The sequence below is a fragment of the Cyclopterus lumpus genome, chromosome 24 (assembly GCF_009769545.1).
Source record: "Cyclopterus lumpus isolate fCycLum1 chromosome 24, fCycLum1.pri, whole genome shotgun sequence".
Lineage (NCBI taxonomy): Eukaryota > Metazoa > Chordata > Actinopteri > Perciformes > Cyclopteridae > Cyclopterus > Cyclopterus lumpus.
In genome coordinates, this window is record NC_046989.1 from 13,957,759 (window position 1) to 13,985,751 (window position 27,993).

Below are 27,993 nucleotides of genomic sequence, written 5' to 3' on the forward strand. Positions count from 1 at the left end.
TTGCACAGTCACTCTCTCTGTTATCAACCCTGCATACATATTCTCAGTTTTTTTCCCTATAGAAATATGCAGTTAAACGCCTTATGTGTACCTCAGTGTTTTATCATTTTTTTATGTCCAGTGTCCATGTGTGAGTTTTCCTTTATAGCCTCACAAATGTTCACATTCAGTGTGTGCATTCTGGTCACGGCCTCTCGAACACACACAATGATTTGGTGTGTATCCTTGCGCAATCACAGCCTCTCAATGTCCCTGTATTTCTTCCTCAGGATGGAAACTTGGTCCCTGAACAACACGGGGTCCAGCCTCATCTGGGAGTGCACCAGGGGCATGAAACCCAGCCAGCGACTGAAGGCGTTCATGCAGGTCTGTCGCTGGGCGAAGTGGTCTGGGTCGGCCCACCGAGATGACTTGGAGCCCTTGGTTTAGAGAAACACAGATGAGAGTGGGAGGATAAGTCTATCAGTCACCACAGCTTTGTCGCAGCTGGTAATGTAATGCTATTCATAAGAGAATGATGACAATAACCCCTTCTGTTTTACTTTTATTCACAGTGCAGCACAGGAAAAAGGAACATTGAATATGAGTACTACACAAACACCTGATAAAGTCTTGGTCACACCAGAGAGTGGCTTAGCAGAGACACTCTGCGCCTCTTTATGAAATAGATTTGGTTTGAGAAGCTTGGCGATGCAGTGATTACACACAGGGTTAGTTGGTGAACCGCTGGACCTTGAAAGCTGATGACTAACACAGCCGGGACTAAAAAAAATGCTCTGTTTTGTCTTCCATAAATATATATTAAATTGTAGCAAATCACACTTGAAAAAGCTATTTGGAGCGTCCTTATCCCATAGAAACATAGGATGCCATATTGCTCATGAATCCATAGCCTACGGAGTAGCGGCGTGCTGACTTATCCGCCCGCACACATGAGCAAAGACAGCGTTATTGCGATGGGTCAGGGTCACGTAGGAGCGCCTCCAATGCTGCGGACAGCTTGTCATGACGTGGCAGGAGGTGTAGCTCACCGTAACACATACTGTATGTCCCGCTATTTGTTTTCACCACCTCCTCCTCTGGAGGATCCAGGGTCATCAATGACAGAGCTGGTGGACCTGGCCAGCTGTTTGGCTGCGTGGGAATCCTCACAGTCTTTGCTGACACTTTAGCAAACAGCAGCATAGGTAAAGTCAAACGGGCGAAAGACATACAATAGAGCGTCTTCCACATATTGTGAGGGAATTCAGCCGGCTTTGCAACTTTTTGTGCTGCAACGAGCAGGTTGTATATCTCACTCTGCCTGTGAAGCAGAGGTGCACGTAAGCTGGGAGATTTACGGAGTCTAAAAGGGGGCAGCTGATCACACATTGTGTACTTGTTTTAGAGGCTCTCGCCGTGGGTTGCATCTTATTGTCAACGTGGACCGCAGCTCTTTCATGTCACCTCCCTCTTTGGAGCTAAGTCCCTGAGATATGAGGTTATTCACTACACTCATTGGAACTGTGCGGTTGTTGCGCGGTGATCCCCTCGGCGCTCACAGCATTCGAAGCTCTCGGAATAGCTTCATGAAAAAATCATGCTATTGTCTCTGTGTCCTCGGCTGGTTATCTGAGATGGACAGCAGAGAAGGAAGGGGTGGGCCCCCAAGTGGCTGCTGGGAGATGAGCTGGAGAGGGGGCAGTGGAGGGCAGCGGACCCCTTTTGATAAGCTGTGGCACGGGGGCGTGGATTTGGAGCAGATTCATCCCGTGTGCGGCAGGAGCGTGGCAGCCGGGTTTACCGGGGGTCAGGTGGAATAATACCAAAATCAAGTTAAAGAAACGGTTTGGCACTTGAAAGCATCTCTTCTTTTGGAATAGAAAAAAAATGAAGAAAGAAAGCGAGAGCGAGGGCAGGAGGAAGTACATTTAGGTTTGCTGTGCTGCCTTCACAATTAAGACATTAATCACTGGGTCCATACTGCCGAGTCATCGTCCTGCCTGTGGTCAGGCCATCAATCAAAAGCTGACATAGTGCTGGCCACAGGAAGAACACACACACGCGCACACACACACACACACACACGCGCGCGCACACACAAACACACACACACACACACACACACACACACACACACACACACACACACACACACACACACACACACATAGCATGGACATATATGGATCTCCCAAAGAGAAGGTCAGGGCTGTACATAGCCTGAAGCTTCACCACTATTCATTCAACACAAGGAGGTGCACATTTTGACCAGAGGTTGCGCTGTGGAGGACTGTTAATGACATTTTGTTGGTTTCTTGTGCTGTAGTAGCATGAGCAAGGTGTATATTATAAGATACATATTCCTGTTAATCGTCTCACTATATTCCGCTGATTATGTGCAGAGAAACGTACACGCACAAAGGACAGGGATGAAGAAGACTGACAGCAAGCAAACATGGAGGTGAACATCCATGCTCCAAATATGGAAAACTTGGTATTGCTATTGTGTCATTGCCTCGACACATTGCAAACACTCTTGTGTCAGCACAGATTCATTGAATGTAATCACCAATGAAATACTCTTTTTTATTTATTTTGCTTTATTGTGTTGTAGATGGAGCGTCATAACTGATTTTGATTTGTTATTGATTATTTTCTTATTCTTTTAACACTCAGGAATACTTCCCCAAAGGATATACTATACTGTTGGACTACTGGATTGCTCTGTTGGGGGTATGACATCATTTCTTTTAGAATGTTTTTAAAGGTGCAGGATCCAAGATTGGGATCATCTGGCCTCACAACGTGACAAAACTCCCCTCACAAAAGGATCTGAGGTCTTGTTCTTCCTGATTTTTTTTATTTTTTATTAAACATTTCTCTGGTTAGCTCATAACTGATGACTGACCAAAATATGCTGTGGAAACTCATTTTAATTCTTAAAAAAATATGAAAACGCATTGTGGCTGTGATCTTAAACCTGAACCTTTTCATCTCATTTTTGCTGTGCCCCCATGAATCCCACAGAAGAAGCATGCTGTGATGAGTGGGACCTTTTGCTATTCCACGTTCAGATTTCACAACGAGACTTAAAAAACAGACCGGATTGGGAATAAGATAAAGGGGAGCCTTTAATTTCTCTGTAGGGTCACCTGCTATAATGTTGTCAGACACTTAACAATCTGAACCTGTCGGTGGCAGAAGCAAAAGCAAAAAGCTTTTCGTGGATACACTGAAGCTGTGCAATCTCCCTTGCAGCTTGTTTTGCCTTTGCCGGTTACAGCACTGTCCCTCAATACTTTTAATAACTGTTGTCCCCATTTGTCACTTAAACACAAAAACATGTGAAAATAGGCTGAAGGATGAAAAATACCGAAGTGTTGCTTTAACTTCATGGACGAGCACGTGCCAGCGGTGTGTGTGTGTGTGTACAGCTAACAATAAAGCTCTACCTGGCTCATCATGGTTTCCTTGTACTGCTTCTTCTGTGTGACTTTGATTGGCGGCTGCTTGGTAACAGCTGAAACCAGGAAGTTCATCAGGATGTCTTCACAATTTGCCATGCGGTCCACCATGGTCAGCAGGCTGGCCGGGACGTAGTGGGTGAACAGGTAGTGGTAGTATCTGAGGCACATAAAGGAAATAAGACAGATGAGGTTAACTGTGTATTTATGCCTTTTTATTAAAGCTGCACCTCTTTCTATTCTGTTCTATTCTGTATGGTTTCTGTGTTGCACTCGCAGCAGCATGGGAGCACTAGATCACTGTCAACTCTGTTACCTCCCTGTCGGGGTCTGCTGTCCCCTCTCTCTCTCTCTCTCTCTCTCTCACACACACACACATACATACAGACACACACACACACACACACACACACAGACACACACACACACACACACACACACACACACACACACACACACACACACATTTCCCTCTTTCCTTTTCACTGTCCTATTCATTCTATGAATTGCATTAGCATTTGAGGTTTTAAAAAACAAAAGGACTAAAGAGTTGCTCTTCTACATTTAATTTACCGCTCTACTTAATACTTTGGTTTAACTTTTTTTCCCTTTCAGCCCCAGCTTTTGACAATCATTTTAAGACATAGAAGAGAGGTGGAGAAATATCATACTATCCCATTTGTCCTCTCTATTAAAATAAATAAAATGTGACCGTTGAAAGATGACTTTTAATGTGGTTTGTATTTTGTGGAGAAGGAAAAAGTATATCTGTTGAAATAGATCAACTTGACACGTGATACAGAACAAGTGCACCACAAGGCAAATTAATGCTGGCTGGGCTCACTATTAATTAATTCAGATCATTAAACTATATAATCTTTCATCATTATGCTGTGTTATGCCTGGAAACGATCATCAGTGATAGCCATTAGTTTAGTCAGTGTATAGTAAACAATAAATAAGCTAATATAGAACAGTACAACATAATAAAACAAACACGTTCATAAAAGTGTCTTTTCTATACTTAAATTATAACTCATGTTCATTGTGAATCCTTTGAATGACAAAAAAAATGAACAGCAATTGCAAAGCTTGACTGATGAGCAGATCATGTGGGTTTTGTACCTGTGGTAGAAAGCGGCCCCCGTAAGGACCATGGAGTATTCATTGGTCCATTTGGAGGTGTAGCCCCAGCGGGACCTGGAACTGTCCCAGTAGTGGCTCCTTGCTGGATAACCAACGATACGCTCCGGAAAGCTTTGCCATACAATAAAGGCAAAATCCACCTGCGGGAGCATAAAAGTAAAGAAAGACGCCAGCGGTAAGAAAAGAAGACGAGGCCAGTGGGAAATGAAGAGCATGAAACAGTCTGAGAAAAGTAAGACAACGCGTAAAAAAGATGGGGGAAAACGAGGAGGAGGAGGAGATGTGGTAGGAGAAAGAGGAACGGTTTGGAGAAGGGGAAGAATGCAAAGTAATGTTGAGAGCTTATTCAAAATAAATAGTGATTCCATCCCAATTTAAGCAGCTTGTAGAGGCGATAAACAGATGTAAACAACTTATTCAGGAAAGCTATCAACTGGAATTTATTTTGCAAGGATGTTAACCGCCTCAATGCTTCGTCACAACCTGACGAATAGCGTCGCAGCATCGTGAACGGTCCTCTTCCACCTGAAATGTTAACCATCAAATCACATGGAATTTTAGTCGGAACATTACAAGAGATTCACTTGAAATAGTTTCATGTTAGAATTTGGATTCTCCATTTGACCAGGAACATGCCGGACCTCTAATTTCTACTCATTTCTTTGAGCTTGATCAGGTTATATTCCTTGAGTGTATTTTTGAGTCAGTTAAGTTGTAAACAGACTTATTAACGGCACGATATTTTGGAATCGGAAGAGTTCTGGTTTCCGTTTGTAGTACGTTTGAGTGGGTTGCATGCCGGAAAACCGTCTCTGTAGAGAGCCAGTCAGGCGGACTTTATTGGCCCGAAATGCAATCTGGGAACCCACTAACGATTATGACACAAATGTGTTCTAATTTGATGAGGTCCATAACATAAAATCCAAATAACAATCCATTTAATTCCAAGTTAACAAATGAGGAAAACCAAGGGATGGAGGGGTGGGGAGGGGCAATACTTTTGCAAGGCACTGTAAATTCCTCACCGAGATCAAATCCCATGTCTGTTTGCTTCTTCTCAGGCATTTTCATTGACTCAATGGGAACACAACGCCCGTTCCAATTCCCTTCTTTAGAGTCTGAACACACTTTCAGTAGAAGCAATGAGCAGTTCAAATGCCCGGGTATGATTCTCTAACACACTTGTGTGCTGAGAGGGTGTTAACGGCTTCTGGAGCTGCATATTCTCCACCCAGCCATTGGTCTTTCCTGCTCCGTATCACTTGTCTGGAGTACCTGCTGTCCTTGAAGAAGCTGGAGTTACCTGAGAATGAGCCTTTTTGGATTAAAAAACTCCACTGAGACTTTCAGGCAGGCACAGCGGAGAATAAGGGGATCAGCACATAATGAAATACACCGACACACAGACACACAGACACACACAGACACACACACACACACTCACACACCGCCTTGGGCCGGGTGAGAAAATTAATTACGAGAATAGTAGAGGTAGAGAGACAGCGTCGGGGAGGGAAGCACCGAAAGTGGATGTTCTTTAGCGAAACCTCGCGGCTTCTGTCATGAATTGCGTGAGCAATTACTGTAAAGCGCAAGCGCTAAGCCGAGAGAAAGGTTGGAGCTGCCATTCTCGGTGTAGGCCCTGATGATGTGTGCACACAAAGTGTGTGTGTTGTGTGTGTGTTTGTGTGTGTGTGTCAGTGTGTCTGTATGAGCGTGTGCTTGTGGGCGAGATGCGTCAGATGTCTCAATAGCTGTGCAGAAAGGATTAATGATATCATGCAAATATAATTTTGCCTTCAGAGATTAAAAGGTTCTTTATAATGTGAAACGGCGTGTGTGTGCGTGTGTGTGTGTGTGTGTGAGCTTACGAGAGAGAGAGAGAGAGAGAGAGAGAGAGAGAGAGAGAGAGAGAGAGAGCGACGTAAACCAGATTTTTTGCATTTCTAATCTGTCTGTTTTAATTACGGTTTAAAACAGAGACTTGATATGGCTGAGGAATTCAAGGGAGGTCTGCAAGTGTGTGGGTGTGTGTGTGTGCGCGTGTGTGTGTGCGTGTGCGTGTGTGTGTGTGTGTGTGATACATACTAATGGTTTCTACAAGGCCAAAATTGATCCGAGGAGCAGAGGGTCAATCCAGCAATAGATCTGTGACAAATCTCTTCCGACATTTGGGTTTAACATGTCCAATGTTATCAGATGAAAATAAGCTACATCACATTTTAGAGGCCTGTATCGTCCCTCAGTATGTGGTCTTTTTCCAATGTCTTTTGAGACGTTGTGTTTTTCAATTTGTTTTCGTTTTCATTTTTTGCTCCGTGTGAAGCGATGCCACTGCGGCGCTCTCACTGTCGACTACCTTCTGATTTCAGGGTGATAAAAGGGAAGAAAATGTGTTTTAAAGCAGGTTTAGAGTGCTGTGGCTTTGATGAAGCTTTACCAACAGTCCCAGCGTGATCCAGGACAACCAGCTGGGGCGTAAGGACCACACTGAGGCCACAAGCGGCTACTGCAGGTTTGTAGTTCAGAACATCTTTTGAGCTATAGCCGTTCTCACCACGTACATCGCTGTGTGGTTACATCTGGCCTGTAGTGTTCGCTAACATTTATACAGAATACTGTCAAACTTTCCATTATCTGCCCTGAATTCTAGTTTATTTTTAATCGATTGCTTATGGCTCCTGACAGTGACAGTTGGAAATACCAACACGGAAAGTTCAGTGTGTGCCATGCACAGGGTGAGGTTAAGGATTAAGTGTTGGATGTTTGTCTTAAAGGTGCTAAATTCGATATTCAGAACATATCTATAGCCTCTCAATGGCTCTAAACATGGTGGTGTCTGAGCCAGCAGCTTGCAGCTAACGGTGTTCACAGCACTAACAGTGCTGACTAAACTAGAAGGGTTTTCCTGACGCCATAGCATAGCAGTGCAGATGGTGGCCGTGAGCTAACCACTGGGAAAAAGCTGACATGAACTAACGTGCACTAAAGGCGAGTCACACATGATAATGCATGTACATCGAAGTTCTCCTCGGCTCAACAGGAGGGTAAGGTAAGGGTAACACTCGCTAACCTTAGTTCTTTGTGTTGGAGGTTTGAGGTTTGTCTTAACAATAAATAAAAGAGCCTTTTTCGCTAACTCGGCTTAAAATACACATAACAAGCGTGGCCTCAGATAACAAGATGTGTGATGTATATCACCCTCTGCAAACCTGTGGAAGAAACAATGAACGTTTGTGAAAGTGTGGAGACGATTTCTAACTGAATCTGGTTAATAGTTAAAATTCCCCAAGCTCTCAAAAGAAAATTGAATAAGTGTAACTTACAGTTAGCACGTGTACGTGTGACTTCAATGTCACACAGTGTTTGAGCGCTAATTTTCACAAAAAATGTTCTACTTTGAATTTGTATGCACATACTGTATATATTTCCCAGTGTGTTGATATTATTCTAATACGTTATATTCTATTCTTAATGGTTTCTTTTACTGCACATATACTATGAATACTTTACAAACTGGACTTTCTCATTCAGAAGTCTTTCATTTCTCAAGTTAATTGCAGGTGGCTCGTCTCATCTTAAGTGAACCCTTCTTCACTGCCTTCTATTTGGTATTTAGACTAGTACACGCTGCAGTTCATGATCCAGTTCTATATCCATACAGACAATGGATCAGTCCAACACACCCATACATAACCTTGGTCTTGTCTTACATGTCAAAAATGATGTTAATGCATTAAATCACATTAATTCAACTCTTTATAAAGCGTCTTGCATCAGCTGAAAAATGGAAACATTTTACTGCACAATGAGTGCAGTAAAATGTCTACATGTCTACTTTTGATACTTAAAATACAATTTGTTGTTATTTACGTATAGTTCATAGCGATGTGAATACTTCTTCCGCCACTGCTGCAACCTGCCCATAATATCCTAGACAGGCCCCTGAATGAAAAGAGGATAAAGATGCAGTCATTGCTATTGAGGAACTATTTCCACATCCACCATATTGAAAAAGTCTTCCAAAGGGCATAACTCAGCAGCACGCTTGGCCGCCCAATATGAGACAAAAGCTTTTTCAGGTATTTTCAGTCGTATTCCCCTCTCTAATCTCTCTTCATGGAATAATCATACATTTAATGAGCTGAAACAATGTAATTATGAAATTGGCACAGCCATTCTTCCGCTGAGGTATTATAATATGAAAAGTCCTATTAAAAGCGTAATGTTCTCTCTTGCACATTTTCACTCACTTGACATATTTCATCTCCTTTCAATAAATCCCCTCACCATGTTAAAAGGGCAATTAGAGGAACGGGTTAGTAAGCACAGCAAAGATTCCCTCTTCTTCCCCTGCATGATCATGATCTCTCTCTCTCTCTCTGACATCTTCTTCTTCCTCATTTCATAAAACATGCTGTGCGCCCATAAAAGTTTAGTTTAGCAATATGAGCAAACTTGCTCATATTGCTGTGCCACAAATTGTAGTGCAATAAAGTATAATTGTGATCCCACCAGCGTGGAAAAGGTGAACATTGACTCGCTCCCATCAATAAAACATCTCAGAGTTTAAAGATATAATGGATCTCTTGGGCTCATTGGGCTTCACAATCCATTATGGATCGCACCTTTTACTCGCTGAAAAGCTGGAGAGGAACGAGGCTGTTACTTGTAATGACTCTCAAAGTAGAAGCACTCACTGAGCATCACAGATGAGCTGTTACTGATCTTTTTTTTGTTGCTTTTTAGGTGCAAAACATATGAAACTTTGTATTTGTTTTACATTTATTTTTCCCGAAATAACTATTAAATATATTCATATCGGGTTTTCCATTGTTGGTGGTGGAGTCCGCCATTCCTGTCCTGAATTAAAGTAGGAATTCATTGAAGTAACAGCGCAACATAACTGCGCAATGTAACTGCAAAGTAACAGCGTCACGTAACAGCGTCACGTAACAGCTGGTGGTCTTGTGTCTTGGGAATGTCGCCAACTCATCTAATTTTCTTGATTAAGTGTCAGTGTCTCAGTTTACCAGTTTGTAGTGCCAAGTGGTTGACAAGTCATCTGCGACTCACCTCATTTGTTGAGAGAACCGAGTCTTCATCCAGACTGAGAATGGCATCAGTGAGGATGACGTCGTGGGGGACAAAACGACTGATCATCGTCTGGAGGGACAGAAAGAGAAAACTGAAAACAATGTATTGATATAAATATCCCATCAAAAGCAACATAAATACATTTTTCAGTGATGTGATGTGGCAATAAGCATCAGTGGTAACTGACCTGTAGCCAGTACATGATGTTTTGGTTAATATTATTTTTATATAATAGCTATAGAGGAGTGACATTTTAACGAAATAAAACTAATTAAAATCAGGAAATATGTTTTTTAAGCATTTTAAGAGGTATATAATTGGTATCAAGGTATGACAAATCAAGGTCAAATAAGCAGCCAATGAGAACATGTATTTGTTTGTATATCAATCTATACACTGACTCAATAGGTTTCGTGCGAGTCCTTATCAATTCACTGCCGAACAGAAAGTTTAGTAGACCTTGACCTATTGGCCTAAAGAGGGCTGCTGCAGCTGATTATGTTATTGACCTGTAATTAAAGTGTGAATTATTGAACTGTTGAGAAGAACACAGATCTTGATTTCAAGAAACAACCACCAGGTTACACACTGCAGCAGCATCTGACTAACATGTACTTATTTAGTGGGTGGAGCCCTTATTTAAGGGGTGGAGCCCAAAACAATTGAGCCCGTCTGTGATTTCATTCAAAGAAAATATGGTTCTTTTAAAACATCTGGTCCATCAACCATTCATCAACAATTATCATTACCTCTGCATTAAGTTGGAGGAAAACTTACTGGGTGTAATTGTCAATTTTTTTCTGGGCTTTTATTTTGTTCAACTACGGTTTTATCTAATTGAAATGTACTTCTTGTGTTAATTACAGTAACAGTAGTGGCATTTAACACAGATTCACTGTCTGAATTAAAGTATATCGAATGCATACGCCCCAGGGGTAATATTAAAAGGCTTATTTTGTAAAGCAAAGCCACACATATCCGCAAGCTTAATGTCTACTTCCATCTCAGCTAAATGAGCCGATGAATGCTGACTGCAAATGTATCAAGAAGTTCAATGTAACATCAAATGCATTTCAATGCACATCTCCTGAATTGTGTGAGTGCCACATACACATATGCATTAATTCACTGCTTGAAGGGAGTACTCTTGGCAGAAAATGTATTTTGTTTGGATGGATGCCCTATCATCAGCAGGCAGGTAATTAGTTCTGTCAGAATGAGGTTCAAAATATTGTAACAGTCTCTCAGCTTTCTTATGAAAACTGCCATCACAGTGATATTGGCTGAAGTAAATTAGACACTTGCCTGATTATTAACTGTATTAATCCTGGATTAAAGGTCGAAAGGCAGTAAATTCAAGAAATGTATGATTTCCATGAGTAATATGAAGCATATGCACGATCCCATGCTCAATGCACACACATTGTCAAGGGTCAGTTTACATTCTGACCTCACTGCATTTCCCAGCATCCTTCAGCACCTTGTAAGTGGTTTATTTCAGAGGGCCACTTGTTCAGTGCCTTGTGTTGACTGATGTGAGCCCCTTTCAGTGTTTTTCTCTTGCATTAAGTGTTTAACTAGTTGTTATGCCCCTTCACAAATATATTTCACCAACCTGTTTATGACATCATTGAGTTGACAAATCATTCTGGACTTTGATAAGAGAAAAGTTGACAAAACAATCTAAATCTTAGTCAGCTGATGAGGACAATGTGATGTGGTTGAAAGCTCCAGAACAAAGTAGAAGTCAACTCAGTCAAGTTGAGTTTGTTTTGTCAGCAGTCAATCTACCACCTAAATTCAGATGGATATATCTCTACAGTTGGATGGATTGCCATGAAACTTGGCATAGATATTATTGGGCAGGATGAATCCTAAAATCTTTGGGCGATCTCTTGACCTTTTCGCGAGCACCAGCCCCAGGCCAAAGTGAAATATCTTAACAGAATTTGGTAGACATTCATGGTTCCCCTTAGGATGAATTGCAATAACTTTGGTGATGCCCTGACCATTTTCAACAAGGTTAGGTAAGCATACTCAAAACGATGAACTAAGATTGTTTGCCTTTCATACGCACACAATCACACATCGATGGGCGCAAACTACCGTGTAAGGCACTGGCCTGACCAACAGGAGCAAAATGTAGTTCAGCATCGTCCCCAAGGACACTTCAACATATGGAGTTGGAGGTGACTGTGGCTCAGTGGTGAGCAGGTCGTCCTTCAATCAGAGGATCAGCGGTTCGATCCCCGGCTCCACTAGTCCATAGGCAAGACACTTAACCGCAATTTGTTCCTGTGCCTACGGTGTGGGAATGTTAGTTGTCCCTGATGGACAGGTGGCCCGCATGGTAGCCCCTGCCATCAGTGTATAAATGGGTGACTGATGACATGTAGTGTTAAAGTACTTCAAGTGGTCGGAAGACTAGAAAAAACACTTTATTTATTTACCCTGTAATCATTGGGCAGCCAGCTCCACTGAAATGGTAAACATTATACCTGCTTAACATCCACATGTTAGTATTGTGATAGTCGTGTACCGATTACTTGACCCCCGACTTAGTCTACAGAGCCCTGAAGCCCCGCCCCTGCTACTTCTCACAGGGCCGTTCACTCGTTTATTCAACGTTTATTAATACTGAATGTAAGTAGCGTGGATCGGATTGACGGTTTCCGGAATATGTGAAGGACACATCCACAAATGTACACACAGACAGAGATTTGTTGGCTCAATAGTTAGATGAACAACATTAGCAGTTAGCTCAAAGCAGCGCTGCGCCTAAGCACGGCCACAGAGGCATGCGTGTGCTTGGCTGTAGAATCTTGGTCTCGTTTATTGTGGTTTGTCAAAATGAATTCACATCGCATCTAGACAGACCCCCCCCACACACACACACACACACACACACTTCCCTCTTGCAGGTGTCAATGCTTTTCGGCCTCTGGACAGAGATTAGATCCCAGTGAGATCACTGGCAGTTCAATGGTCTGAACCGTATCTCTGTCGTCTTTGTCGCTCTCCTTTCACCCATTTCCCCTCTTTATATTTGCCATGACTCCTGCTACTTCAAGGGCCGTACTTTTGGACATCTGGTCTCTCTTTATGCCGCAGATGTATCCAGATGTCTGTAAATCACAGCTAAAAGTCAAGGCTCACATCATGTTCATCGAGCTGCTGCCTAAACTATCGACAGCTCTTCTCTTGTGATGAACATTTTGACGAGCATCTCATTGTTAGTGTAAGAAATGGTGGGTCCAAAAATGCTATTTATTATTTCAGCCTTCATAAGTCATATACATGATCAGTAATAATATACTTATAACAGATCAGAAACAAATACATTTTGATTGAAATATTTAATAACACAAACAAATTAAAAGTTTTATCTCATTTGACCTTAGTTTAGGCTAATCTTGATTTGTATTCAGTGCAATCTACAATATGTTAAAACTGACATGGAGTTAAACCTATATTTTCTGATTGATAATAGATTAAATTACATTATTTAACATGAAAGGATTTGAAAGTGGTGATAAACTCACTCAACTGAAAGTGGATGGACGGTTTGAGCATCTTTCAGTTCACTGTCTTGGTTTTAAAGCCGTGACTTGACTGAACCTCATTTCTAGTAGCAGCAGGTTCAATAACCCCACAAACAAGCAACCTCCCTACCGGAGGAACACACACTGGCAGAGAGAAAAGGTTAGCAGATAGCTGGTGCAGAAAGTGGAGCTTTTAGCAGCTAAAGAGACAGATAATTCTCTCAGGAGTTAGTGGAGAATAAAATGGAGCAACATGGCAACAAATAGACACAAACTCAACTCCAAATGAAAGCTAATGTTTATCTGATGTGAAAATAGGCAACTGCTTGCAAAAACGTAACATAACATGTTGTGACAAAAAAGTTAAAAAAACATATTTCATGTATTAGAAAAACAAACAAAGAAAAACAAACACATACTAATCCTACACGTCTGTGCAACCAGAAATATGTTTAATTTTCGTTGATAAAATATACATTTTCCCAATGAGGAGGATAAATGGCGGTAATTACAGTTTAATAAATAATACACAACATTATTTTTTAGGTCAACACAAGACCATCAATTCTAAATCTCTGTTCAATCACGTTTCAACCTTAGGACCCACTTGACCTTTGAACTCTTCACTTTTATGCTCCTTTTGTATAATTTAAATGCATACCTTAGGAGTCAGGATCAATGTTCAAGATTACCTTATCAATATTAAATGCAGGTTGTGGTGGCAACACATGCATTATTGCAAGGTGATAGATGAAGGTGAGATATAGTCGACATATTAACAGTGGAAGTAAGGAGTCCTTTGATAATATTGACGTGTGGGTCATAAATGCTTAGCCAGCAGGACCTTACTTACAGCAAGGTCAAGCTATAAGCGACCTGATTCATCTGATCAGCTATATGCCATGTGTGCTTAAACGATTGCTAAATCATTTTAACTTCTACAATTCTGAATAATTAATGGAACTTCAGCCGAACCGGAAACCCAGTGTAAACTACAATTATATGTTGTGTACGTATAATGACAGCACACAGGAAAGAGTCAGGACAGAAGCATGTGACGGAGTCATAATTTATCTTGTGGATAGATGATCTTTCACAGAGTACGAAGACATTGGAAAGGGTTCATTTATCAATCAAATGGATATATGTTTCTGAAATCTCTGTTGAAATTGCCTTTCACCTGACACGGGCATCCATCACTAATGCCTAAATCGGAAAAGTTGCAATAAAAATGAACCGTGTATGCATGTTAAAAAATCAACAGCTGCTGGATCAAAGAAATCAAACCAAGGCCAGAATGAAACTAAAGATCCACACACTGTATTCAAAGTTCCCAGCAAGTTTAAAAGGTGCAAAAAACGGAAGAAAAGGAAAGAGTGAGAATGAGGAAGCAAAAAGCTTGCTGATGGGATGTATCCACTCGGTATTATAGAGCAGATACAATCATGACCAACGGCAAATTACTCTGCTGCTGCGCTCTGTCGGGGCAATTTGCAAACTTTCCGTGAGTGTGTGGTTATAATAGTGGGAACAAACACAGCCAGTATGAAACATGCTGAAGAGCGTCTGCCCGGGCTGCACGACAATACAACACATGACTAATTATAGGACCATTGTCGCTGCTGGGTACCGGCACACACTCACAGCACACATGCATATCATTGCCTTTGAGACACATTTTTATCGTCACCAGTGAAAACATTGTTCTTGTATTTCAAGGGGGAAAACATTTACATGAAAACAAACGGAAGCAATTAGACCGGAAAGCATCACGATCAGGGGGAGAGAGAGAGAGAGAGAGAGAGAGAGAGGCTTGGCATGTTCAGTGAGTGAACGAGTGAGAATGTGACTGGGTGTGTTTTTAGGAAGACGCTTGATTGTTTTGAATAGCTGCGCAAATGAGTAAATTGAAAAACACGAGATCATTTTAAGCATCGTGGAACAGATGTGAGTTCATAAGGGCGAGTATAAGAGGACAGGATATTACAAAGTCACACTGCAATAGCAGGATCAAATCTCCAGTCACTTCAATCTGACATTATCAAGAGTCTATTGGTCTATTGCATTACAATTCAATTAACTGTACAATACATGGTGCTCCCATTGCAGCACAAGTGTCTCTCCATAGCTGTTAACATTGAGAAGTTGACATGATTTGTATTATATTCCATCAGAAGGAAGAGGAAGGAAAAGTGGTGCAATGTAACTAAATACGTTTATTCAAGTCAAATATAAGAAATAAAGTTCAAATATGACTCAGGCTCATTTTGATGTACCTGCACTAAACCTTAATACTGGTATTTCAAATGTATGCTACTTATACTGCATTACATTTTAGAGTGAAATATTGTACTTAGAACACAATGTTTTATCTGCAGCAGGCGATCAAACATAATAAACCGTTTACTTACAAGTTAATAAAAGCCAAATATAGTCTGAGGCACTCAGCAGTAACAGAGCAAATAAAAGCCCTTTTCAGTGATTTCAGGCTTGAAAAGTTAACACTGAGTAATTAATTTCATTCTTAATGAGCCATAATCAGGGAACACTTTTCTTTTGCTGTGGGTTTTAATATAATAACAACACGAAAGGGTCTGAACATCTGGCGTTCTCAGCGGTGCTTCGCTTAATTTCTTGAATCATCTATCATGAAATGACGCGGAATGCCTCCCCGAAACTCCAAATGCACATCACAGGATCATTTGAGCTACATTTAAAATGTCAATCCCTGTGCTGATGAGGTGCTATAATTCAAGATGTTGCACATTTTCCTCAAACTAGAGATATTGTGTATTTTACCTCTTCGTGAGTCTGGGTGAATCCTCAGGAGACATTTTGACCATTAAAACCTCAAAGCTAAAGGCTGACAGTGATCAGGTCTACTGTATGCTGTCACACCCCGAGCCACTCCTGTCCTAGAAATATAATAATGATATCCCAGTTAATAATGCGCTGAGGACATTGTTGTAACGTTAGGGCAGCTTGATGCTGCTTTGCAATCCGACCCTGATTTGGGATAGAGGTGCTCGTCTTTAAGTTACGCCATTTGTTGGAATGACTGAATAGTACAGATGTTTTACTCTGTTTCGTTCACATAATGTGCAGCTTGTCTTTTAATCTCAAGGTTGGGGGTTCGATCCCCGGCTCCGGCTGTCTGTACGTCAAATTATCCTTGAGCGAGACTCTGAACCCCAATTTGCTAGAGATGGGCGGGCCAGGGCCTTGCATGGCAGCTCCGCAACCAGAGGTTTATGAATGAGAAGCACACCTTAAAGCGCTTTGCCAGTTAAGGTAGAGGGGCACTCTAATCGGTGCCGGCTGTGGCTCAGTGGTTAGAGCGGGTCATTCTTCAATTGCAACGTTGGAGGTTTAATCCCCGGCTCCTCCTGGCCCCATGTGTCCTTGAGCAAGACACTGAACCCCACGTTGCTCCCGGGCCGCTTCACAGCAGCCCACTGCATGCTAAATGCTTAGGATGGGTTATAATAAAGAGGTCAAATTGAATGTATGCAAAACATATTTGACAATAAATTAATGTTTACCGGTCAACTTCTTTCTTAGCTGCAGCTGAAAAGTAAGATTATGCGTGGAAGCATTAATGAGGTCAGAGAGGCGTCTTTGTTTTAGGACCTATGACTTTTAGCATATCAACACACAAGTGCACAAAGACAAAGAAGCATGCAGATGGTATAATCCCTCAAATCCAACTGGTATTTTTCCCTTTGAACCCAAACATGTCTTCATCCTTCCTTCCTAGTGTCTTAAAGTTGAGGTTTGTGGGATTTAGAAAGCAGCTAGAAGCTAAAGGGTCATTACCAACAAACTCAAAGTGCATTTGAGAAAATCAATTTTAGAAAGGGGAAATACATATCCTCACTGTTATGGAACAAAGTATATTTTAAGATGTAATGGATGCAAAACACCAGCAGCTGTTACCTTGGTCTGTCCTTCAATGACAGTGAGAGGCACGCTGGTGGAGGGCCACTTGTTCCTAGGAGGTAAAGGCTTGTCGCAGTTCCATAAAACCACAATCTGTATGGGAAATAGAGTCAGCGTCAACATCATTTTACATACATTTCTGGATAGAGGTGTTTGAAACAGTTGATTTCTTCCACAAAGTAAAATATAAAGAATATGTCTGAGGAGGCATTTTTCATCTTCAAATGTATACACAGTATATACCTTGTTTTCTTTAACACTTATTGTGGGGCCTCTCTTATGTGATAATTTCAACATGGGATGTAAAAGTATTGTAGGTTTTAGTCATGTTCATATTGTATCATGTCGAAAGGTATTTTTATAAAATAATTCAATGTTAGCAGAATGGCAACTGTAAAGAAAAAGAAAAAAAACATTCATTTATGAATAAGTCCTAATTTTGTCCTAAACCTCAGAAAATTACAAGAAAATGTTCATATTATTTTGACAATATTATAATATTATTTAAATTGTATGAGGAAAAAGTATAAAATAAAGTAGTACTATTACTATAAGGGGGAAAAAGTCATATTATGAGAATAATGTTAGTAAAATGTCACTTTGAGAAGAACATATGATGTGATTGGATAGGAGTATGCATTTTGACTTTCCTGATATACTATGCAGTTACTATTTTTCCTTTGAGCAGTTTATATAGTTATTGTGTCTGCATACTTTATCATAATCCCCCCTCCCCCTTTGCTTGGCATTTCATTCCAGCATCCAATAGCAATATTGTGCTTATTGATTAATCGTCAGGTCATCAACATCCCTCACAGGAGTATTCAAGTATTACGACTTTTTGCTTGATTTATTTTCCACAGAGGGCGTAACACCCTGTTGTATTTGAGGAATGGCCGAACCCCACTTGTCAAATTTTACTACCTGAAGATGCAAGAAAAACACAAAAATAATGCAACGATCGCAGGAGAAGGCGAGCCAAGGAGAGGAAGAGGGGGGAACAAGGGGTCCAACTGAACAGGCACAATTGACACCTCTTTGTATGGTTTTTACTTTTGCTTTGTGTTTGACTAATCATATTTACTATTATTTGTCATTATTTCCCTTTGTTGAACCAGCACCAGATCCCATTGGGATGTAGACATTCTTCCCACCTGTGCACAGAACTTGGACTTGGCTATAGCGATGATGAGCTTCACCACGGGGGAGATCTGGAACTGTAGAGGAGTAACTGTATGGATCACAGCTGTGAACTGCTGCGCCGGGCTCTTACCTGGACACACACACACACACACACACACACACACACACACACACACACACACACACACACACACACACACAGAAACAGTTGTCATGGGTAAACTCTATTTAGGTTTTTAACACAGATTTGTGCAGACGTAGCTCTCCATAAAGCTCCATAATGGTTAACTGGACACCGGTTGCTCTCAGCTGCACCCGTCATCAATCATTCAGACAGATATATACCCCCCCTGCTTCCCACCAGTGAGCATGAGTAAACACGTCTAATCCAAGAGTTTGATTTGATTGTCTCCTTTAGTGAATTGCGAATCGTGCTGATTTGTTTCTATTAGGAGCAATTGTATTTCATACAACCTCACATTAAAACTGCTCTTCTTAGTTACCTTTTCTTTTGTATTTTATCGTAGCAAACAAATGAACCAAACAGGTCAAAAAGAGAAATAACGAAGCGGAACCAAACTTTAAATTACTGTCCACCATAAATGACGCCCAGTATACGGCACAATGGATCAACTGAGTTAAGGAAAGTCTGTGCAAAAGAAACATATCAATAATATAAAGCATTGGTTTTCTGGATTGCATTTCATTTCCTGATTACATTTTCTGTTCTGTAATAAATACAACCATTAGTGTATCGCTGTATCTTTAAATAGAAGAGCATAAAAAGCCATGTTATGTATCTGCACTCTAATAATTAGATTTTTACCAGATTAAGGTCCCACAAAGACTTGCATTCTCTTATGTTCATACCCGGTGTGAGAACAATATGATTAGCAGACAATCATTGAATTTAGATGAAAGAAAAGATCCCACACAGAGCAGCGCAGCTATCTTTGTTGCATGCCGATTAGGGCTGATGGTGATCATTAATATGATCATTAAACTATTTAGTTTATTAGGGCTATCCTGAGGCTTTAATCAAACTATTCATTTGCCTTTTCTCCATGATACTCAGGTTTTAATGTGCATGGCAAATTTTGAGATTACTTTTAGCGTGTCAAAAAATGCATGCAGATCCTCCAACAAAATATAAGAAAATTCCTCTCTGCAACAGCAAGCGATGCGACTTATGGAGGAACCATACACCTGGCGAAGACCACTTCTCTCAATCATCATATTTGTTGGTAATATTTTCAGCTTTCTGCACGTAATCTAGAACAAGCTGGAAACACACCATTGGCACGTTATTGCCTTCAAATATGCCAAAAATAAACAGTTTCCTATTTACACATCCAAAGAAACATTAGCATTCATTTGGAGTTGTGTTGTGTCTATCGAAGGAATGTCAGTCCAATAATAATTTTCCTTCTGACTCGAACACAAACAATCCTTTTCACATTACAGATTTAATTTGAACGTTCGGTAAGTGAAAGATGCTGCTGTGTGGGAAGCTCAGAATGTACAATAGGTAACCTGGGGCAGACACAGTATGAGAACACATACGCAGACACAAGCAATATTCACGACAACTGAAGAAGGCGAGCATTGCAGGCACATGGCATGCCAAGTATCGGGTGGGTGTGGGAATAGGGGAATAGACATCCGCATGGACATGTGGAGCCGGAGTGCTCTTTAGTGTTGCTCTATCCATCTTTCTGACACCGGGTCCCCTGACCAGCCGTCTCAGGTGGGCCTAGTGGTATTTATGGAAGCACAAGGTCTGACCTTGTGGGGGTCACAGAAATAGGCTCGGTCCTTCCGTTTCATTCGCGTTTTCTCGGAAAGACCTGTGCCACCTTGGTTTTGATTGAATTTCAAATTGTTCTACTAATTAGAGCAATATAGTTTATATATAAACTGCTCTATGGGAAGGGTAGGACCCAGTCGTTCACACCTTGAGAGTGATTGAGGTCACCTGTGGGTCATTAGTCCACCTGGCTGTCATGTGAGAGCAGTTAGAGTGTCCATCCAGGTGTGAATGAGTCTTAAACTGCCTGGAAAAAATAAATATGGACTGCATTGTAAGTGGTTGATACGTAAGTGTGTTTTTTCAGTAAAAGCAGGGGTCTGTTGAGTTGACAGCTTTGTGTATTTTAGAGTCTGCCTGCAGAGAGTCTGTTTCTTATTACCCTTCACTTTCTTCACTGTACCGGATGCCAGCCTGCTGACCCTTAAAACAAGTAGCACATAGTGGCCGAGTGTTGAAGAGGCATTCTCCACGAGGGCAAACGCAGAGAAACCCAATATTCCAAATAAAAACATCAAAGGATTCCTTCCAACTCTTGGTAAAAAATTACTGCCAATGTCAGTACGCTGGAGTCCTCAATATGTATGCAGCCCCATTTCTGTGGCTCGTGTAGCCGGGAGGAAAATGTTTGGAGAAGGAGAAGAAGAGAGCACTTTAACTCTCACACACACACACACACACACACACACACACACACACACACACACACACACACACACACACACACACAGACACATCTAAACACACACACACACACACACACCTAAACACACACACACACACACACACACACATATGCACACAAACATAATCAACACTCACTTCTACAGACTCTCACAGAAACACAAACACAGTTGAGTTGCTCTGAATGTTTCAGCACCATGGAGAGAGACAGTCTGAACCAGGGGCCAGATCCTTCAGAAGTTTTAATCCCTGGGCTGAGAACTTTTAAGGCCCACCTTGCACTTACTTCACGTACTAATGGTGCATTTGGGTGGTCATTTAAAATGATTTGAAATTAAAAGGAATACATTTTAAAGTTTATCATCTTGAATTGCCCTAAAATTACTGACCAGCTTTAAACACTAATGGGAAACTTGGCAACGTTCTATGATATCTTGCTCAAACTCTGAAAGACTATAGGGGAGGTGAGTTTGAGGATTCCTCTTATATTTCCTCATTGTTCTCCTCATATATATATATATATATATATATATATATATATATATATTTAATTACATAAAATCTGGAGACCTGGTATTCTGCAGTCACAAGTTCTTACTGGATACTGTCAAAACAATTTGTTTGTTTGTTTTTTATAACCCGAAGTTGCTTCACAGCACAACTTTTCACAAACTGAAGTGAAGCTATAACTTGAGCCATCCAATCAGGTAATTCTTACAGACCACTACGTCTGAGCAGTGAGTCAAACTTTTTCAAACTAACAGGCAGAACTTGCTAGTGGTTTGCCATCAACAGTTATGGGAAGGCAGCAGAGGGAGACCGTCGTCCAAACGGCATCGACGACAAGTTATTCCCCGAGCAGCAGCACCCGAGATGGCAGCCGCTAAAATAGTGATTTACTGCAGCGGGATAAACCAAACTAGCCCATCTTTCCTTCCATCCCTCCCTTCACTCTTCCTCCTCACCCTTGTGTCCACAAGTCCTCAGAGAAAGGCAAACATCGATCTCGGTTAGCCTCAGTCTCTCCAGTCTGCATGCATATCTATACACACCCACGTATACTCACACACATACACACACACACACACACACGTACGCACACACACCCACCAGTCCACTTTCACCTCATTCTTTGCCTGCGGCAGCTTTAAGTTTCTGAACTCTGCTTCAACAGCAGTCTTATGGCACACATACTGTACATATTTACATATATGTTCGCACGCTTTGCTTATTTTATTTACAGATGAGTAAAGTCCTGAGATAAGTCCTGTGGGTGCAGCCCACATCCAATGACTTCCAGGCAAGCTGTTAGTGGCAGAAGCAACAACTTTCTTGGAAGAATTTGAGCTACATTTACAAAAAAACTAAGGAGGAACACTGAGCAACTGCAACCCCAACCAAACACCTGCCGTCTATCATGCTCTATGTTTTGGAATATATGCAATAAGGGAGTAATGTTGCCCCAGATTTGGTTAGCTAAACTCAGTTGTTTTAGCCTATATTTGTTTACAGTTTGGAAAATTGGCAGCATTAAATGTATGCCGAATTAGCTATTAACAGTTCCTGTTTGCAATGTACCCATGGATGTACAGACCAATTACACAACCATGTGCACAATTACTTTCATACTCTTTTTTTATGTGACGTTTTTTTAGACAAGTTCTGGAGTTATAAAGAGTTATCAGGAGTTTTTTTTAATGATTTCCGTGCAGAATTAAAAACACTTATTCGTATTCAGATACAATGATATTTTCGGAACTGTAAGTCGCATTGAATCTAAAAATATTTCTTTCACGTCTGTGTATTAAGATTAAGAGTTATGATTTAAGGAATTTGGGGCCAATCTTGACAACCAGGCGCCAAAGGGTTTTAAAGTACCGTAATCGGCTCAATGAGGTCCTGTTCGGACAAAAGCTGTAAGAGATAAAAAACCAATGCCAACAGCATTTATGCATATTAAACATCTAACTGACAAGATCAACTCTTACCCAGGATGGCATAGTAAAAAGGGAACTGCACAGGGTCAGTTGAGTACTGGGGGAGTGCATAGAGACCACCAGGTAGAGAATTCCACAACAACCCGTTTCTGGACACATGGGAGTCCACGCGGTCCTGGATGATCTGGAGGGACGGGACAGGAGGAAGTTAAGCATCAAAGAAAATTAAAGAAACAAGAACAAAAGACACAGAAAGGAGTGGGTGCAGTGACAAAGAGGGGAGTGTAAATATGAGCTGAGTGAAGAGAAGTGAAGATAAGAAGGTGTGACAAAGAGGAAAAGAAAGACGTGAAGATGTGATTACTTGAATAATTTCCTTTTCGCCCTATCAGTCTCTTCCTTTCATGCACACGGCTTGCCAAGTTAAACAGAGTTGACTTCAGGGTGCCAGTCACAGAATATTCATACATATACATATAATATCATATAATATCATATTGAAAAAAAACCATGTATTTTGTGTCTGCATTCTGGCCGCACTTCAGTGGCACAGAGACGTTTGAAAATGTGCAAAGTTTCCCTTGAATTAATTAGAACTCAGCGACATTGTTTTGGCAATTGAAACTTAGTTTTGTGCCCACCTGCATCCAAACACACAGCTCTTCCCTCTCCATCCATATTGCTCCATTATATTGTACTTGATGGACAGGACAGACGGACTGGAAAGGGTAAGAGGGAAGGGACAACATGTTGCAAAAGGCCGCGGCTCGGATTCAAACCCGCACTCTTCATAACGGACTCTTTCCACGTATCCCTTTAACTCCAGATATGTGATCATATTTGGATATAAAAGTGGCCAGCTGTTTTAGCTGCAGCTGCAGTGCTTGGGGAACAGACCTGAGCCACTTGGGCTTTTTCATCAACTTGATCCCAACATGAGAAGTCCATCAGTTATTTAGCTAATATTATCCATCTGGCTTGTTCCCAAAGGTCAGGTGTTCAGTGTTGTGAGCCTTCAGGGGGCCTTAGAGGAGGACCAACGACACAACTTCAACCTGCTGCCGGGCCTCTGGATACACACGCATCTAAAAGGATGCACTTTATTTCACTTAATTATACTTGTGGTATCACTATTAGTTAAAAATGATATACATAGCTTATTGGTCCACTGGTGAAAGTATACACATTGTTTGTATTTAGATTAGTTATTGGTTATCAAAATAGTATCAAAGTATCAAACGTGAAATGGCCTCTTTGAGTGAAAAACTCTTATTCATTATATCACTGAATTATTATTATTGTTTTTTTTCATGTGCAAGTTGCATTGTACTCTCGTAGTGTCAAGGTAGAGCTGACTTTATATATATTGTTAGATAGTTTCATTTATCCCAATATATCATAGTTTATAAGCTCATTATATGTTTTATGTGTAACCCTCAAATAACTGTCTGAATTGGACATTGTTTTAATTTATAACTTCCATCCACTTTGCACACCTTAAGACAATTTGCAAACTGCATGAAAGCATATTTTTAAAGGGCATGCTATTTTACTTTTTACTCTTGTGTATGTATTCGTGTTTCGAGATTGTTTTTTGTTGCACTTTTCTTGGTCCAGTGTGGTTAGTTTGTGTAATGCGGCTGTGATATGAGAATATCCTTCTGGGGATTAATAAAGTATTTATTGGGGAGTGCATGTGGAGTAGAAGTAGTTGAACAGGGGACATACTCAACTAAAGCACACTGTGTTTGAAATATGTACTTCAGCAATACCATTCATACATTTATGTCATATTCATTGAATGTGTTGTAACTCTGTTCATCTGTACACATCTATTGCGTATGTCCATCCGGGAGACGGATCCTCCTCTGTTGCTCTCCTGAAGCTTTATTCCCTTTTTCCCTGTGAAAGTTTTTTTTGGGGAGTTTTTCCTGATCTGATGTGAGGTCCTGTGTCCAGATTCTGAAGCCCAAAATCACAAATGTGTAATTTGTGATTTTGGGTTATACAAAATAAATTGAATTGAATTGAATTGAATTAAACCTCCACAAACATGACAATCGAGATTTCTTACATCATGGAATGAAAAAGTGACCAAAACCCAAATAGGAAGTGAGATCAACACACATACTATATTTGTCTGAGGCTGAGGGGTGGTCACGTTCAGCATGCTGAGTTACAAACTCTTTTCCTTCTAAGAACCACTTACTCTTTTGTCTCTCTAGATGTGCGATGGCTTCAATTACTTGGTGCTACAGAAGTGTTTTTAATTCACAGAAGCATTATCGCGTTGGTATGAGATAAGTGTATGCATGAGTGTGAGAAACCACGTTCTCGACTTTTCGCATGTTGTCACAGAATGACACAAAACCATTCTGAAATACATTACGTTTTTTAATTGAGCACATCCTCTTTTTTTTTTTTAAAGGATCGGTATTTCTTATCTTTAATTGTAAAACTATTTGTGTAATTTTAAGGATTTGATTAAATGAAGTCACCATAAACTGTGGATTTATTATGAAGATTTAAAGCAACACTTTTTAGATTTGAATGATTCTTCCTAAATAACTGATATCCACCTTTTAAAAAACAGGACTACTTTAACTTAAATACAATATGTCATACAACTGTAACATCTCTACGATACTGGAAACAAAGAATAGATGAACACATTTTGGGCAACCAGGTTTTTCTCTCCAGCTCCAGAGCTGTCTACTGATCTGTGGAGAATTGGCACTTAAGCCAGCTTTTAACACACACGCACGCACGCACACACACACACACACACACACACACACACACACACACACACAGTCAGGCTTGCAGTATGTGGGCCACCACAGTTATCAACAACGCCTCATTTCACCCATTTAGCCCGGCGGCGTGCTGGCTTTGAGTTTTTAGCACATCTGGCCAGTAGTATGTGGCTGTCAGGGGCTTCTGTCTAATTTCATACCCGGTTGGCGCTGGCTATTTGGGGGTGCCACTGAGGTGCTGTTTGAGATGTGATTGTAGGAGAAAATAAGAAATGCTGTAGTTTGAAAAATGTTTCTGCTATTAAACTGAACATTATAACATCTGTTATTCTCTGCACTGTACCGATAGATATCCTGCTGGAACTGTCAGAATCAAAGGTAAAACGTGTTCTTCCTTTGTCAGCCTGAATCCTGATCAAGTAAAGCACCAACTATTGATCAGTTGCTGAGGAGCCAATTAAGCTGCCTGTTCACTGAAAAGCTTCTAAAGGCCCCCAAAGACACACCAAGAAATATGAGGACACCTCATGCATGGTAACTGAGCACCAACAAGTTCCCTACAGCAATGCAGCTGTTGTATGGCAGTATGATGAACACATATTGTTTTCATTCTTTACCTCTATTCTCTACTTCTTTGTTGTTTATTTTATTTGATCTGCTTAGCTTTTTGCATTTTCATAAAAAAAACAACAACAACATATATTAAACCCAAACAAATATCTATGTGTATTAAAGGGAGATTATGTTCATTTTGAAAAGAACAAATAACAAGGTTAGTTTGTTGTTAAAAGACACATTTGTTCAGTATAATACAGTCAGGGGCTTTGTTGCTACTGTTGGCTTTTGCGTAACTCGTTACTGAACCAGATTGCCGACATAAAGACTCTTCTAACACGACACTGTTATAACAACAGAATCTCAATGGTTTGGTTGATCTGCACTGAGTTTAATATGAGACACTTATAGCACAATGCATAGTCCAAATGTAAAAAAGCAATGTTTAAGCAATATACTTGCAATATATTTGTAAAAATAATTTTAATGTGCTCGGATGCTGTAAAAGTGTTTAGTTTATTTTTTCAAATGAGTAATATTTGTAATAAAAACACTATCTTTGCAATAGGGATTAATTACCAAACCATTTTCTATCTTGGAGTGTGATGCGTACCGTTTGACCATTAATTCAAATGTATGTGGTAAAAAACATGTTCACTCTCTTTTCTACAGCATGTAGAATACTGTGATTTAATATGTTGGTAATTATATTGTTGTGTTGAGGACCCTGATCCCAACAAGCCTGAAGTTGAATTGCGGTGGTGACTTCAATGTTATTCCAACGATACAAATGATGATAGAGCGTGAGGATGATTGCAAGCAATAATGTTTGCTACGAGAGAGATCACAGCGATTGTACTGGTGTTTATGTGATGATGATGATGATGATGGTGGTAATTAAGAGGATTATTATGTTCTGCGTCTGTATTTAGAGATCCTACGGAGAGCAAATAGTCCCCAAGGACAGAATCAAGGCTATAGTGAACCAACAATAATAGAAAAATGAAAGGAGGAAGGTTCTTTTACTCCAAGTTCATCCTCCACACTTGAGCTGGGGAGGTCATTTAATGAGGGAGCCTTTGGCATTCTAATCCTGAGAGCAGACAGATTCCCCCCCCCCCCACACACACACACACACACGCACACACACAAGCCCACACACACACACGCACACACACACACACACACACACTTGAGGGCATCCGGCGTGTACAGACCTCTTTCACATTTGGCCCGTCATACTTGCATTGTGTTTGGATTTTAGCCCTCAAAATGCTGGTTTCCAGTCTACATGTCAAAACCTATCTTCACTTTGTCGAAGGCATAATATTTGTTGTTTTTGATTAAATATTCTTGAAAAGAGGTTTAATTAAATGTAGTTCTAAGATAAGCTGTTTTAAATGTCGCGTTCTTGCTCATACTGCATGTCGATAAGATGGACAAATTATTCATGAACCAAAAACCCGATATGGTAATTGGAGCGCTTTCCTAGTCCTCCGACCACTGAGAGCGCTTCAACACGACTCGCCATCATTCACACCCATTCACACACCGATGACAGTAGCAAGGTGCCACCTGCCCATCAGGACTAACTAACATCCATACAACACGCTGCAGGAGCAATTTGGGGTTCAGTGTCTTGCCCAAAGACACATCGACATGGATTAGTGGTGCCAGGGATCGAACCGCCGATCCTCTGATTGAAGGACGACCCTGAGCCAAAGTCGCCCCTATAGCATCAAATGCCACAAAATGTAAGGTTTAAATATCTTTCTACCTTTCATATGCTCATGTAACCAATAAACAGTAGACGCCGTAGAACAATTTAATGCTGAACTAATCAATATTTTCATATTATTAATGGATCAAATGACTTTGTTTGCAGACGTAAAACCGATTGTGTGAACATAGCAGAGCTAGCGGCTGGTGGCAGTTGGTGGA

General features: G+C 40.7%; 1 protein-coding gene across 1 annotated transcript in view; it reads right to left on the reverse strand.

The window, feature by feature from the left end:
• Window positions 1-233: 233 nt before the first annotated feature.
• LOC117727284 (exostosin-1) overlaps window positions 234-27,993 on the reverse strand; it is a 196,954-nt gene continuing 169,194 nt past the window's right edge. Inside the window, exons 6-12 of the mRNA XM_034527500.1 lie at window positions 22,793-22,925; window positions 18,325-18,443; window positions 17,168-17,263; window positions 9,669-9,758; window positions 4,572-4,732; window positions 3,435-3,606; window positions 234-419 (exon numbers count right to left, since the gene is read on the reverse strand). Coding sequence (XP_034383391.1) covers window positions 234-419; window positions 3,435-3,606; window positions 4,572-4,732; window positions 9,669-9,758; window positions 17,168-17,263; window positions 18,325-18,443; window positions 22,793-22,925 — 957 coding nt within the window. The remainder of the gene's footprint in view (window positions 420-3,434; window positions 3,607-4,571; window positions 4,733-9,668; window positions 9,759-17,167; window positions 17,264-18,324; window positions 18,444-22,792; window positions 22,926-27,993) is intronic.